This window comes from Leptodactylus fuscus, chromosome 2, assembly GCF_031893055.1.
Source record: "Leptodactylus fuscus isolate aLepFus1 chromosome 2, aLepFus1.hap2, whole genome shotgun sequence".
NCBI lineage: Eukaryota > Metazoa > Chordata > Amphibia > Anura > Leptodactylidae > Leptodactylus > Leptodactylus fuscus.
Window position 1 is genome coordinate 173287163 of NC_134266.1, and position 16170 is coordinate 173303332.

A 16170-nucleotide genomic window follows, 5' to 3' on the forward strand; every position below is an offset into this window, starting at 1 on the left:
CCTCTGTGTGATATAAAATTGGGGCAATGGTATATACTATACTATTCATTTCATCTTCTCGTGACATGACAGTGTGGTTACTCATTACCATATTACAGCAAGACTCTGTACAGGTTACAACTGTAGACTACTGACTGAACTTTAATTCCATGTTTATTGAAAACTCCCTACAAATCGCATACTGGTGACATATCTTTTGGATAGGTCTTTAGTATGAAAGCTCTATTTGGGGCTGGAAAACCCCTTTACACAGTGACACAGATATCAGCAAGGTAGAAATTTGAAAGGAGATCTTCATCCAAGAAAATCTATGGTAGACACCGAGGATGAAGTGGGTGTAACCAAGTTAGTTTTGGCTGACATATCTGAAGATCTATATTTTCATATCAAAGATTGTTTATACTGTTGTACGTACCCATATTTGTTCATGCACATATATAGTATAGTAGTATATTGGTGTATGTACCCATATCCATGTGTAGCTGCATTGAATATATTGGTATAGATTTATGGACCTACCGAATATATATGTTGTAGGTGCTTCCACTTCCACATAGGGCTTGTCTTCATCCTGCACATCCACCAGGGTCAGGTATCTGTACATTAGAGGTGCTATGATCTGAAAAATGTTATTTATCCTAGATCTATATGATGATAGAAAATAAATTGATAGGGGTTTGACTGATGAGACACCCATCGTTCCTGAGGACAGGGGGTGTTGTACTCTCACTTTGAATGCAGACGAACTCTTGCTCCATTTCATCTGAATAGGAGTGCTGGAGATAGCAGAAGTAAAGCACTCTTCCATTGAAGTGCTTTGGAGCAGGGGTTTGTCTACATTCAAAATGGGGATTTCGAAGTGGGTGGTGTATGAATTGGGAAGTCAGTCTGCCGATCACATGACCAGATGGAACTGTGCTACAGGGGGAATGGGGCTTTAAAGTGTATTCAGATGGAGGCAAAGATGGCGTTGTTTTGGACTCTTTTCTACTACTTTTATTTTTCTCTCTCTGTTATGTTAATAAACCGAGCCATCCCAGAAAAAGTATACAAGGTACACCTTAAAGGGATTCTACCACTAAAACACTTTTTTTTCTATTTACCACGTCGGAATAGCCTTTAAAAAGGCTATTCGTCTCTTACCTGTGAAAGTGCTCTCCGCCGCGCCGTTCGTTCAAAATACCGGTTTGTACCAGTATGCTAATTAGTTCTCTCGCAGCGATAGGGGCGTCCCCATCGCAGGAGCAGCGATGGGGGCGTCCCCATTGCAGCTCGAAAACCGACCGCAGCGCCGCCTCTCTGGTCTTCGGTGTCCTCCCCTTGCCTCTTCAGCGTCTGTCGGACGCCTGCGCAGTATGCTCTCTGTTCGGCGAAGCTTGCCGAACGTACTGCGCATGCACGAAAGTGCGGTCCCAGCCATAGTGCGGGCACCGCACTTTCGCGCATGCGCAGTACGTTCGGCAAGCTTCGCCGAACAGAGAGCATACTGCGCAGGCGTCCGACAGACGCTGAAGAGGCAAGGGGAGGACACCGAAGACCAGAGAGGCGGCGCTGCGGTCGGTTTTCGAGCTGCAATGGGGACGCCCCCATCGCTGCGAGAGAACTAATTAGCATACCGGTACAAACCGGTATTTTGAACGAACGGCGCGGCGGAGAGCACTTCCACAGGTAAGAGACGAATAGCCTTTTTAAAGGCTATTCCGACGTGGTAACTAGAAAAAAATGTGTTTTAGTGGTAGAATCCCTTTAACATGGAAGCCTATTGGCAACCAGTGACACATGTATAAGTGGCATCTTTTGAAGGCATGCATCAGGAAAGGTTTCTGACCTATAGCTCACATTCACTTCAAACCAGGGTGAAAACAGTCTTTACAGTTTCTTTTCATTTCATTGTTTGATCTCTGGTTCTAACCAGTGTAAATCAGAATGTGTTAAAATAAACTTATTACTCTTCATAATAAGGGAGTGTGAGTGTAGAATGCATAGGCTATATGATCTGTACTTGACTTGGAAATCTAAAGAAATTAAGACCAATTTTTAATTTGGTATCTGGTAAATCCATATGTGGTATGGGCACACTAGAGTAACCACAGCCTACCCCGCCAATTTCGTTTGGAGCACACTGCAGTCTGATGTTATGGTTTTGTCCCAATTCTTCCATGACAGATGATGAATTCTCAGGCTAGAGAAGTTGAGCTGAGTGTGTATAAACATGGGATCGGGTGCAGTCATCCCACAACTATTAATATGAAGATAAATCTCACACTTTAGTTCTTTAATCACAACTTCTCCTCTTTGCAGGATATCTAAGTACTCATTGTCTTGGTGCCACACTACAGCTCAAGTAGGAGCTTCAAACGCTTTCTCACCTGAGCGGTGAAGCAATTTGCTGTTTCCTAACAAATAATCGTTAAATTTTGATTCTAAACCAAGTAAAGTGACTCTTGAATCACTTGCTGAGTGCATAAATAATTTCACACAAAATTTTTTTCTTCCAGACACCTGTGTCGTCCATGTCACAATCGAGAGAAAGCCAGGGGCCTGGGGAAATACATCTGCCAGAAGTGCCATGCCATAATTGATGAACAGCCGCTAATATTCAAGAATGATCCTTACCATCCAGATCACTTCAACTGTGCCAACTGCGGGTATGGTTTATTATGGAGACAGCTGTGCTTCTCCTTATTGTAGCTTTTCTATTTATTACTATTAATAATACATTTTACTGGAAACAGGAGCATATAAAGCAGTCTAATAGAAAGATTACAGTACTATGCAAATGTTTTAGATATGTTTTCAAAAATAGGGTATAATTTTTATTTATTTTTTTTAATTAACAAAATGCAAAGTTAATAAACCAAAATTTGGTGTGACCACCCTTTAACTTTGAAACCTCATCAATTCTTCTAGGTACACACGTGGGCAAAGGGGTGGATTTTGACAGCGGATTTCGCTTCAAAATCCGCCCCTTTACAGTGGTAGTCTATGTAGACCACCAGGCTTTTTTCTTCCGCTAGCGGCGGGCTGCCGCTAGCGGAGAAAAGAAACGACCTGCCCTATCTTCAGGCGGAAGCCGCACGGGCTCAGCCGCGCAGCTTCCGCCCCCGGCAGCACCCTCATATGTTGGCTCATTAATTTGAGCCGACAGCGGAGGGGAAAGCCGCGACCGCGATGGTCGCGGCAGGCGGGTTTTGACAAGAGAGAGATGCGGCTCGCCGTGTCTCTCTCGGTGTCAAAACCCGCGCGGGCAGTTCACGTGTGAACTGACCCTTACACAGTTTTTGAAAGAACGCTGCAGGGAGGGTGTTCCAAACTTCTTGGAGACCTAACCATTAACTACAGATCGTCTGTGGGTATAGACTTGCTCAAATCCTACTGCCTGTTTGTGTAATCTAAGACAGACTCGCTGATGAGGATATGGCCCTCACAGAGCTCATCTCAGCACTTCAAGGACTCTTCCTCCAGTGGGAGGTCACACCAAATATTGATGTGATTTAGATTTAATTTGTAGATTCACCTAATTTAGTTAATTAATAAAAAGCTATGAAAGCTTTTCTGTTTGAAGGCACTCTGACATTAGTGGAGTAATGGACACAGATCAAGCACCCTCTGCCTGTATACGTTTCCATTGACTGCTATAAACATGACAGGCACTGTCTTGATTGTTTACTTTTGTAATGGAAGAAAAGACTGAACAAAAGCTTTCATCATATAATATATATTTTTTTTTAAATAAATATACATGGTGCCCTCTGTGTCAATATTTACCCCGTCTGCATCTATCATTTAAAGGGAGCCTACCACGTCTTCCAAACATGTATAACTGCTACCACCATGTTACAGAGTACATTAGGCCCTGTTCAGATATCAGGGAAACGCCTGACTTCCTGTAGGAAAAGGAAAATGCAGCATCAGCATTCCATCACAGCTTTCCAACGCTGCTTAAGGGTTTTGAGCCACAGCAACAGATCTCTGCCTCTGACATAAAATAATGGAGAGGCAGAATGAGGACAGATTGTCTCACTGAATTTGGGGTGGAATCCAATACAAAATCGGCAGCAGACGCAAACAAAACTTTATAATGGTATGTGAAGGGGGCGGATATTCCACCCTGGGTGCGCTGCTCGTTCTCCTCTTGTTGGTGATGTCACACCTGTAGGAGGATCAAAACCCAATGCATGGGGTGGTGCTAGCAGAAGATTATAAGGCTGAGTTCACACAAAGTTTTTTTTGGTCAGGAATCCGCCTCAAAATCAGCCTCTGAATAGAGCTCTATTGGGAAGCTTTTTTTGAAGGCTGATTTTAAGGCGGATTCCTGACCAAAAAACTCAGTATGAACTTACCCTTAGGCTGCGTTCGCACAGGGTTATTTGGTCAGGAAACTGACTCAAATTCCTCCTCTTAAAAACGCCTCACCATAGGATGGTATGGTGAGGCGTTTTTTGAGGAGGAATTTGAGTCAGCTTCCTGACCAAAAAAAACTCTGTGTGAACTCAGCCGGTAAGTTCACACTGAGTTTTTTTGGTCAGGATTTTGAGGCCGTATCCGCCTCAAAATTCTGACCAAAAAGATGTCTCCTATTGAAATCAAAGAAGTGAGATGCTCATTCTTCATGCTGTTTCGCCTGGTGATTCGACCTGAAGACACACCCTCCTCCAGACTAAGCCCATTCATTGGGCCTAATCCGGAGCGGAGTGTGCGGCTTTCGGTCGCAGCTACCCAGCTTTTGGTCCAGAACCTGAGGCAGCTTCTGCCTTAGGTTCCGGACAAATACTCTGTGTGAACTTACCCTAAATGGTCTGAGTGGCAAGAGTGCTTCAGAGAACTGAAGGTCCACCCCTGGAACAGTAACTCTAGGTTCACACCTGCGTTCGGGTCTCCGTTCTGTTGTTTCCGTCTTCTGCATGCAAGAAGACTGAAACCACAGACCGGGTCCAGCCGTGAACGGCGGTGAGCTTTTTATGTTCTTCGCCGCGAAACCGTTTTTTTTTTAAAACCGGACACAGAGTACTGCATGTCCAACTCTGTTTCCGGATTAATAAAAACGGTTTCGCAGCGGAGAGCATAAAACGCTCACCGCCGCATATCTTTCAAACCCATTCAAATGAAAGGGTGAGAGAGTCCTGCAGGTTTCCGTCTCCTGCCTCTGTTTTGTGCAGGAAACGGAAACCTGCAGAACGGAGACCGGGCGCAGATGTGAATGAGCCCTAAGCTGTCTTATTTGCTCATCACTTAAACTTGTTTTTCTCCAGATCTACAATAGTAACGTATATAATAAAGATGTGTTGTTTATCAGTTTAATGTGCTCTGTAACATAGTGGTGACTACTAGTTGAATATTTAATAACAGTAGTGTGAATCCAATTTTGCACTTCAGAATTTTCTCCACATCTTACCTAAAACTATTGCAAATCAGGGAATATATAAGACGCTAAATAAAATGAATATCCTCATACGGTACTCACAGGTTGTTTCTTCACATGGACTTATTTGACTATTCAATGTTTCTTTAGCAAGGAACTCACAGCTGATGCTCGAGAATTGAAAGGAGAACTCTATTGCCTACCCTGCCATGACAAGATGGGCGTTCCAATCTGTGGAGCCTGCAGGAGACCCATTGAAGGTCGGGTGGTGAATGCCATGGGAAAGCAATGGCATGTGGAGGTAAGAGCAATCATTTAAAGGAGAACAAAGATTAAAGGGGTATTCCCATTAACATAATCATATCTATATTTGTAGATAATTAAGTGTTAAACATTTTTGCAAATATAAGTAATTAAAAATTCCGCAAAGTTTTAAAGATTTTCTCTAACTTTCTCAAAGGTGACAGTCTGTTGTCTTGATCGGTTTCCAATGGATACAACCACATATGCAGAAACTTTCTATGGTCTGGGACTTGTCAGGAACCCAGCCATGATTTTCTTAGAGTAGCTGGATTATCAGGCAGGGACACTACATGTATCAGAAGATACCCCAGGCACAATAAGGAAATCATGGCTGATTTTATGAGCTTAGAAAGTTCCTGCATTCATGTTCGTATACACTGGCAACCGATCAAGACAACAAAGCTGTGACCGCTGTATAGAGATATTGTGGGCTGAGGTCTGGCCTTGGCCCGGGGTTCTGTTCATGGCCTGGACCCGGGGTTCCCCCTCCCCCCCCCCCCTTTTTTTTCCCTTTGTTTCTTCCTGCCTTTCTTCCTCCCTCCATCTTTGTCTTTCCTTCGCTCCCTCCCTCCTCCCCCTCTCCCTTTCCGTTTTTGGCGGCGATGACACCTCTCTCGGCCTGTTTGTTCTTGAGAGGTTCTATCTCCGTATTTTGTGTTCTAATTTATGTATTTGGGCCTTTGTTGATCTGGGCCTCCCTGGTTTTCATACTCATTTGATTGTTGTTACAAAAAAAAACCAAAGCTGTGACCACAAGATATTTAGAGAAAATCTTTTAAAACTCTGCAAAATGTTTAATTACTTTTATTTGCAAAAATGTTTAACTTATTTGCAAATTTAAAAAAAATGTACATGGGAATACCCCTTTAAGAGTTAATTCACACTGCAGATTTATTGCAAAGATTTCTTTATGTGAAAATGCTATTTATCTGAAAAGTTACATTTAGATGAATGAAGCTGTCGTAGAAATTGCAGCAATCAATCTACCATATGTGAATTCTTCCCCAGTGCATTACAGTTGTCAGTGTTCTGATAAATAGTAATGTTTCTCCTTTCTAAATTGGAGAGAATTGTTGGTTGTAGAGATTATAAAGGTGAGCACCCATACATTCATGACCATTTCCCACTCAGTAGTAGGCAGCAGATGGACACACACCAGTACTTGTTCTATTGCATATCCACTGGACATGCAACAAGAAGGAGTTATTGGAAAATTGGTTTAAATTTGTAGGCGATGGAGCTATTGGGTACATGTAACCTGGTCTGTCTTTCGTGCTGTGGAAATGCATTGGTTTTACAGTTATCTTTTTGAGCTTATGTATATAATTGTACCATTTATGAAGTGTTTGGAAAGTTTGGGCTTATCCTGAATATGGACTTCCCTGCTGATGTCATCCTCTGTATATAGTTGTTTTCAGTGCAGCTATTGTAACACATGCAGAAGTTATAGAGATGTATGGCATTGGACATGTCTGAGCCAAAGTGACTTTGTCTTATTGCCTTGGATAGTTTAAGTTGTCATTTTTGGGGCAGGTCAGAAAACCCCTTTAATTTGGCCTTGACATCTTGATCATTTCACCTACAAAAAATGCTGCCCATTTAACTTTGAAAAAAGACAGTCCTATGTATTCTGCTTAAAAAAGGAAAAATGTCACTCATCTTCAAGGACCAACCTCAGATTTATGTATAGATTTACTTCTTTTTTTTTTTAATTGCATTTTCTTATGATTTTTTTTTCTGCAGCATTTTGTATGTGCAAAGTGTGAAAAGCCATTCCTGGGCCATCGTCACTATGAAAGGAAGGGTCTGGCTTACTGTGAGACTCATTACAATCAGGTTAGTAACATTTCATGACTTGGCACCTATGTGCACCTGTATTCTACACTGCTGGGAGAGTGCCTTAGTTGCCCCCACTCATCTATGGCGCCCTTTGTGTTCCTAGACCAATGCAGCTTTTCTCATTTCTTACTGTTTTTACTAATGGCAGCCTAATGTAATGAAAATCAAGAGGTTGGAAAGTAGTGTGTGTCCTTCATGAAAGGGACTACACACACTATGTGATGACCTATACGTCTTACAATTAAACATTTTTCTTTAATTTCCTTAGCTTTTTGGAGATGTTTGCTTCCACTGCAACCGTGTAATTGAAGGCGATGGTAAGTGTTATTAAAAAAAAATGTCCTTGTAAGGGTTTGTTTACATGGTGCTTTCCTGTAGCTGTTGTAAAACCACATTTTTATATTGCATTAATGAGTGAAGTAGTAATGTACTCTTGTACTAGAGTTCTGAAAATAGCTGAGACTACAAGTGAATGGAGAGACTTGTGTTTGCATGGCGGCCAAAGATCTGTCCCTGTTATTGCTTCCAGCTAAAATACATAGTAAAATGTGCAAGTCATTACTGCAATTTAAAAAGCCATGCACTTAAGTTAGAAAAGCACTGTGTAAACACTATTGGGGTTGATTTTGATTTTTTTTTTTTTTTTTGCATAAAAAGTAAAACCAATCTGATGATCTGCAGGTGAAAAAAGTGCTATATGCCTGAGGTATATTTAGACGTGAATATATGAAATATCGACTGCACATTTGCAAATTACTGATGGTTATATTTTTGCATGTAGTAATGCACATCTATAGTATGTTTGCTGACAACTGTTCTTTAACTAAAGTATACACTAAAATAGTGCAGACATGTTCTTTGTATTTTCTCAGTCATTTTGTTATCCTATAGCACCATGGGCAAAAGTGTCACCTCCTGGCTAGCAGAAAAAAATAGGCATCCATAGTGTGTACTGCTTTTTTTCATAGTAAACAACCTAAAGGCAATATATGTGACCCCAGAAACTGTTTCTTGGGGTATAAATGTCTTTTTGATATAACTTGTTCCTGGAACGTTTAGAGTGACAGAATCTTGGCTTTTAATTTTTGCAGTTTTAAGATGTCAGATGTCAGTTTTTGAAAACATTTGTGTGGATTATAGCAGGTTCTGGGGATAATATCACTCCTTAAGGAGATCAACTTCACATTGGGTTATAGCAGCAAAATTGTAGACAGAAATGTGTTTTCAGGAAAAGCTAAGTGACGCGAGATTCACACTAGCATTCTTCTCTGTTGTTGAGGGCCCGAAAGATGGAGAGCCTGTCCACTAAAAAACGCTGTTACCCCCAGACTCCTTAGACTATAAGGAGTGTCCACTGGTTTTATACTGGAACTGGGATCGAGAAAAAAAAACCGTGCATAGAGGACTTTTCTCTACGCTGATTTTAAATGGAATTTGTGGCAGTCTCCTATGGAGACTTCAACACAGATGTGAACCAAGCCTGAATGTGATTTAAATAGATACCATGGCTTCAAGGAACCTTTCATAAATGAATAGTATGAGAAACTTCTAAAAAAAAAAAAAGTTTTTATTTTATCTTATCTGATAGAAAATATTACTTTGTTCTTTATGAGGCTTCCCAAATGTAAAGCACCATGGAATTAATGGTGCTATATAAATAAATAATAATAATAATAATTTTTCTCTGCCACCCTCCCTCTCATAAATGTAGTTCTACTCTACCTTTCTTTTGGGAGAGAGGAGGAGCAAGCAGGAAGTGCAGAAAAGACAGGCATAGTATGATGGAGCTAAATACCAGCTTTCCATCACAACTAAAGCCTTGCACTCACATCAGTACTTTTTTTTTTTTAATGTAGATTGTGAGCCCCACATAGAGCTCACCATGTACATTTTTCCCTATCAGTATGTCTTTTTGGAGTATGGGATGGAAATCCATGCAAACACAGGGAGAACATACAAACTCCTTGCAGATGGTTTTATGCCCTTGGTGGGATTTGAACACCAGGACTCCAGCGCTGTAAGGCTGCAGTGCTAACCACTGAGCCACCGTGTGGCCCCTCACATCAGTACTTTTCTGTATATGTCCTACTTGTTAGAATGTGAGAGACAATTATAGAACAGATTTGCCTCAGTTTATTGTGAGTAGTGTAATGCAGCTAGTCTCACCAGCTTAGAGAGAACTGCAAACTATAGATATAGCTTGCAGATGGGGAGATTGGTAGAACTACAGAACTTACCACTTATAATGACTAGAAATAATGTACACACAGAAAACTCTTTTGCTCCAAAAAGTCACATGAAATGGCCGGTATACTTTAAACAAATCTCATCCACATACAACACAAAAATATCTGCAGGGTTAATCCGTCTGTGCATATGTCATGTCTGGACGTACTCATGTAGGTCAGGACATATTTTAAATACTCTAAAATATGATGCGCCTGCCAAAAGTTTGTCAGTGAAATCTTCAACTACATTTTACTCTTTTCTCCATTCAATGTAATTATATAAAGGAAAACTAGTGCTTAGCCCAAAACCAGTGACCTCCAATGTTATTCTGTGGTCCAGAGTGTTTATATGGTATGATTATATCATTTATGTATAAATTCAAGCTAACATCTTGTCTTGTGTTTTTTTTACAGTTGTGTCTGCTTTGAACAAGGCCTGGTGTGTGAACTGTTTTGCTTGTTCCACTTGCAACACAAAGTTAACTCTCAAGTAAGTTATTAAAGGAACAAAAGAAAAGTCTAGAAGCCAAATAATGACTAGAAAGGTGAACATGTATACATCTTGGAATGGAATTGGGCTACGACTTTATTAAAAACTATATCTCTCTAGCTTAGAAACGTTTCTTGCAAATACAGAGACCTAAATGTGAAGGTCTGCCTTTTGGTAATACAGGATCTGCAAGTAAAAAGTTAATGCTGTATTGGATCTATTACATGGAGGACAACAATGGACTCTATTAAAGGAGCTGTCTGACTCATAATTTTATTATTTAATACTGCTGCCCTCAAACATAAATCAGTACTCTCCTTTTGGCGGGGCCTCCATTTCCAGAGTTTGGGCCGACAGCTGTTCATTTGTATGCAAGGGCTCAGCGGTCACCTCTTCACAAACAGCATGTCACAGCAGTCACGTACCATTTGTAAAGAGGTCACCGCTAAGATCTGTGATCGGCTGCAATGGTTCCCTAGCACAGATGGTGACTTCAGTCAGTGAACCTGCCTACAGACTAGTGGAGCTGCCACCACTGGGAACAAGAAGTCCAAGGAGAGTTGTGTACTGGTTTTGTTATGTTTAAGGGCCCTGCACTAGCAGTCTTAAGTAATTTAAACAAAACAAAGTTGGACAAACGGCTTAGAAGCTCATAGCTTATTGAAAATCATGTCTTCATTCCTCTGTATATTTCCAAAATTATGAAAGTAGCTGCAGAGCGCCCCTATCCTGAAAGTGTTAAATCAATGAAAAATAAATGATTGTTAACTGCATTACAAAGATGCTATGGATTATACAGTATATGGATTATACTAATGTTTGGCCTGTGGATATTAACTTTCACTTCCAAAATGCTGACCTCAGGCCTACTGGCTTGCTCTGCCACCTGCTGGACAACAAAGGAATTCTTACTGGCAGTGTTCTCTAAATAGAAATGTCTTCTTTCCAAATAAGGATCTCTTGAGTGTACGGATGTTTCTTGTATGTGTCACTCTTTTCACTCTAAATTCTCTGCATTTTCTTCTCCTTTCTGTCATGTTTTCTGTTCTGTCTTTTTCCTTTCACCCACTAAGGCATAAGTTTGTAGAGATAGATCTAAAGCCCACTTGCAAGCATTGCTATGAAAAGTTTCCAGATGAATTTAGACGACGGCTTTCCAAGTTGTCAAAAGATGCCAAAGAAAAAGACAAAAAGAAAAAAGGATCCTGTCTGTGATCACTGGGGGTCCTTGTCACATGGGTTAGTGGCCTGCCTGTGTGGAAATGTTTACTACTAATCTCTGGAGTGCACATAGAGTTGGGAATCTCTGATTCAATACAGTGCTTGCATCTGCTCACTACAGTATTGTTGCATGGGTTTGCACAGATATCATATGGACCTAGAGTGAAATGTAGTAACCCCCCCCCCCCCCATATAATTTTTATAAAGTTGAAGGTAGGTTTTCAGTATTCAGACTCCACATAACCCAGATAATGTATTAATGTGGTGCACATTCTGAACTCCATGGGGCCAACTTATCAAGGCTTGGTCTTTGCACCTGAAATTGAAATGTATGCCAGTCTCCATTGCTGTATTCCAACAAAAAGCTGTGTTTCTGTAACATGGGACCTCAGCAAAAAAAGGGAAAAAAAACTCTAACTCCCATGATAGACCCCATAATAGTCAGAAGGGTCCTTTTTGTGTATGTCATCTGTTGCCATCTGTTTTTCTGTTCTTCTGATGCTGTGACAGAGCAGAAGAATGTGTATGATGGTACAAATGTGAACATGGCATAATCAGCTTCAAGTTGTAAGTGCAGCATAAACTTATTTTATTATAAACTTTTTACCAAATATTTCGGCTATTTTTGAAATGCCTTCTATGAATCAACCCCTACCATACCATACCACACAACTGGTATAAATATACTGATAAACATCCTCTGTATAGATCTGAGTGATGAAATATTTTGGCATCAGAAGGGGATCTTGGATCTTCAATGGAAGCTGTAAAAATAGCCTTACATTGTGCTCCCCTTAGTGCCAACTGCAAGAAAATGCAGTTAACTAGTATCAGGAAGCAGGAGATCATCATGGACAGGTCCCCTCCCCCTACAGCCATATAGCAGCTGTGTGGTCTCCACATGGCTTCACCAGTGAGTGTGAGTTACAAATCTTGGTTGTGGGAAAAATTTGCAAATCTGTTTTCCAAGATGTAAATAGGAAAACAGTGCCTCTGCTTACTGCCTTCTAGGGGCAGCCCCTTTAAACCTCATGCCTGACTTTTTCAACAAGCCTTAATGCTATGATGCAGAGTTTAGTAAAATCGGTATTCCAATTGTGGACAGCGGCAGCAAGCAGAGGTACTATTTACATCTTGGAAAACAGATTTGCATATGTTTCCCATAATCCCCCAGTGGAGCAAAATAGGCTTTTGTAAGTCTCCATAAGCTTGTGAAGGTGATCTCTCCTTAAGGAATGATAATATCCCCAGAACCAAATCTTGGTTGAGGAGCCAAAATGTCAAATAATTGACAAAATGTCCTATCACTATGCTTATATGTAAGTCATTGTGTTTACAGAATCTGTGCTGTGGGATTTCTTAGCCTCCACCGTTGTATATATCACTAGTATTGATTTCTATGGTTGGTTACACATAGAAAATACTGCACTTGCTGGCTGCTAATCCTTTGTATAGTAGCAGCATTGCTATTGCTATGCAGGAATTGAAGCTTCATTATGCTAACTCAGTGTGGATATTCACCATTGCAGACTTTGTAGTGCACACATTAGACTGATTGTTTTCTGGCTAGTGAAATGGTAGGCATTTTAAGTCTCATCAAAATCTAAAACTTATGCACTGGTAAAGCAGAAGAGGGCTATGTTCCTTCCACTATACCATGTAAGTGCATAGCCTCTATATCCAGTTATATATATATATATATATATATATATATCCCTCCTGAGTGGAGGTACCATGTGTAACACACACATGGGAAATGGACGTATCCAGCAGGTTGTGTGACAGCTGCAGAAAATAAAACAAGTAAACCATTCACACAAGCGTGAAGCAGAGGCCAGATTTATAATCCAGTGACGCTGTTCAGCAGACCAGACTGCAATCTCCAAATCACATGGGACACAGCAGGAAATAAAGAGTTGTATTTATTGTCTAGGTCTGCGGAAGCTCATTTCTTGCATGTATGTATGTTTAACCATCTCATCTTGTGATAACATTTGACTGTAAATGTTGTGGTCTGAATAACTCCTACATTACGGTCTATTTCCTTATGACTCAAAGACCTCTCACCATTTAATGAGTTGAAATTCTTCTGAAAAGACAGGTGATGACCAATAAGGGCACCATTACAGGTACTGACAGGTGCTGTTACCCAGTACTGCTGACTGGCTGAGCTGTTTAGGCAGGATTTGAGATCTGCCTCTTCAAGACTAGTTAGATGTCATTCTGGAGTCCGGGCAGTTTTGGTTTCAAAGGTTTTTATTGAATTGTAGGAAAAATATAACAGTAAGGCCTGGTTCACATCTGTGTTCAGGGTTCTGTTCAGGGAGTCCACTTGGACCCCAGAACGGAATACGGAACGCATTAAAAAGCGGTGAGCAATGAAACCACACGGGTCCCATAGACTATATTGGGGTCTGTGTGTTTTCCGCACTGTCTCCGCTTGAATCATGCAGAGAGAGAAAAATGGTTCTTGCAGCACTTTTCTCTCCGCATGATTCGTGCAGAAAACACATGGACCCCGTTATAGTCTATGGGGTTCCTGTAATTTCATAGCTAGCCACTTTTTAATGCGTTCAGGATTGCATTAACGGGGTCCCCAAGCGGATGCCACGAATGGAATACCGAATGCAGCTGTGAACCAGGCCTAATGCAGAATATTGGCATGTAAACATTCCTGAGAAAAAAAATAAATATAGTTCATAGACTTGTCAACTAATCCAAAATCAGAAGCCCTGTAGGATAATATGGGTAAAGAGGTAAAGAACCAATAACAAACAGAGTGAAAAGAAAAAGGGTTCCGTGCAGTTTTAATGGTGTCCATACATATCGTCACTTAGGTTTTCAGGAACCAGATGTGACTGGTGTCTGACATCCTTTTAACATGTTAGGTTTCGCTATGCTTTGTTCTATGACCTTTACTGATCACATATATTTTATTTTTCAAGGAACAAATTTGTGGAATTTGACATGAAGCCGGTTTGTAAGAAATGCTATGAGAAGTTTCCTCTGGAGCTGAAGAAACGGCTCAAGAAGCTCTCAGAAACCTTAGCAAGAAAATAATGATTTCCTGTGGGATAGAAGACTGCCGGCAGCGTGCAGCATGCTAGTCGAGCATTGATCATACATTCTACTTGACTTTGTTCTATTCACTGAGGCTGGTGCCTGCACTAACCTTCACGCCGTATATTTATCTGCATGATAACTGTATTAAACTACAATGCACAGGCTATTTATTCTCTCACCTCATTAATACCTTCTTGCCTTGCTGCAGTACACTGCAGCTGAATCTAGTGTCATTTCTGTATTGCTATATATAGTCTCATGTGCTTCATGTCGCCATATGTAGCAAGTATTACTCCACTATAAAACACTGTATATGTGACTGAAAAGCTCACACTCTAAAGTAGACTATTTTACGTAAACACATATGCATTTGTGCATAGAGCAAGAACTAGTCATGGACTACTTGGCATCATGGGACCCCAGGTTAGGTTAGAGGTGTCTGGATCCTGCTGTCATGTTCTTAACCTTTAACAGAAGATGGGTAACAAGTGGAGAGCATATACTATACTGTAGTTCATAGTATCATCTCTTAAAATTGTACTCCAAGATGTGTACAGCATCTCTAGAGTATAGGAAATATCCATTGACATGGACTATAGATTGCTGCTTTCCAGGTTCCGATGTCGGCCTGCATTTTGGACTTACATTGCACAACCAATGCATAACTAGTGCCTTTACCCATGTGTGGTAGATCACAAACCCATCTCTATTCAGTGTAATATCAGAAAAGGGAATCATGGAATGTAACCTTAGCAGAGCATTGAAAAGTACTTGAATTCCACTTGTGCTCTGCATTCTGCATGTCATTTGCGTTCATTGCTTTATTTTGTTTATTTTGTGCCTTAGACCTCCATTATACTTGTAGTCACTATGCTATTTCCACATATATGGCAATTTTGAGCTTTTGATGATTTGTACTATGCAGTAAACATGAAAAATGGTGCTGTTCATTTCTTGGCAGCATGCTTTTATCTTAAACGTGAAGTATTTTTATTGCAAATTATCAATATACTTATTGTTATATAGTCCTGACTTTATATGTAATGCCTAACCTATACTTTAATGTGTAAGTTGATCCATCTACCTTTTTACACACTTTTCAGTCTGTTCTCCAAGATGTTAAGCACCTATGGAGGAAAAGCAAAGACCTTTATAGATGTGGCCATGCTGCCTGTCTTTACATTGAGACTCGAGTTCATCAGGAACCATAGAATTTCAGGTTTGCAAGAACCTGCTTGATGGTGTTAAAGAAAACTGTAGATCACCTAGGAGATGTTTTTTTTTCTTGCCCTTGTAAAATGAACTCAGGTTCTAGTGCAACAATATTCAGAATATTTTTATAAGACCTTTAATAAATCTATACACTTAAAGTAAGTTTGTGTTGCTGTGGTTTTTGTTGGGGGAGGAGATTATCAACGTTTCTGTGCAGTTTCCTGGCACCATAAAGGCAGATTTTGGGTAAGCTATGTCTTGCTCAGAATTGATAACTTTGCTATTTTCAACTGCTTCTTATAAAGTGGCCATGTTGGAGGGGTCCTTTACAGCCAGACAAATGTATTATTCTTTACACCTGCAAATACACTGGAATATAAAATGTCAATCTGACTTGTTTATTGCAGTGAGTTACTCTGTGCACTACTTTACAAATTATAAATGGGGACAAC

At 40.5% G+C, this 16170-nt stretch overlaps 1 protein-coding gene across 4 annotated transcripts in view; it reads left to right on the forward strand.

Moving 5' to 3' along the window:
- LIMS1 (LIM zinc finger domain containing 1) overlaps window positions 1-15880 on the forward strand; it is a 59567-nt gene extending 43687 nt beyond the window's left edge. For 2 of the 4 annotated variants that reach the window (XM_075265144.1, XM_075265141.1), the window contains exons 5-11: window positions 2499-2648; window positions 5513-5663; window positions 7409-7501; window positions 7773-7821; window positions 10147-10222; window positions 11296-11461; window positions 14389-14479. In XM_075265144.1, the coding sequence (XP_075121245.1) occupies window positions 2499-2648; window positions 5513-5663; window positions 7409-7501; window positions 7773-7821; window positions 10147-10222; window positions 11296-11437 (661 nt within the window). In that variant the 3' untranslated portion in view covers window positions 11438-11461; window positions 14389-14479. Of the gene's footprint in view, window positions 1-2498; window positions 2649-5512; window positions 5664-7408; window positions 7502-7772; window positions 7822-10146; window positions 10223-11295; window positions 11463-14388 lie in introns of those variants that run through there. The other 2 variants (XM_075265143.1, XM_075265142.1) reach the window with 2 other exon arrangements.
- The last annotated feature ends 290 nt before the right edge of the window (window positions 15881-16170 follow it).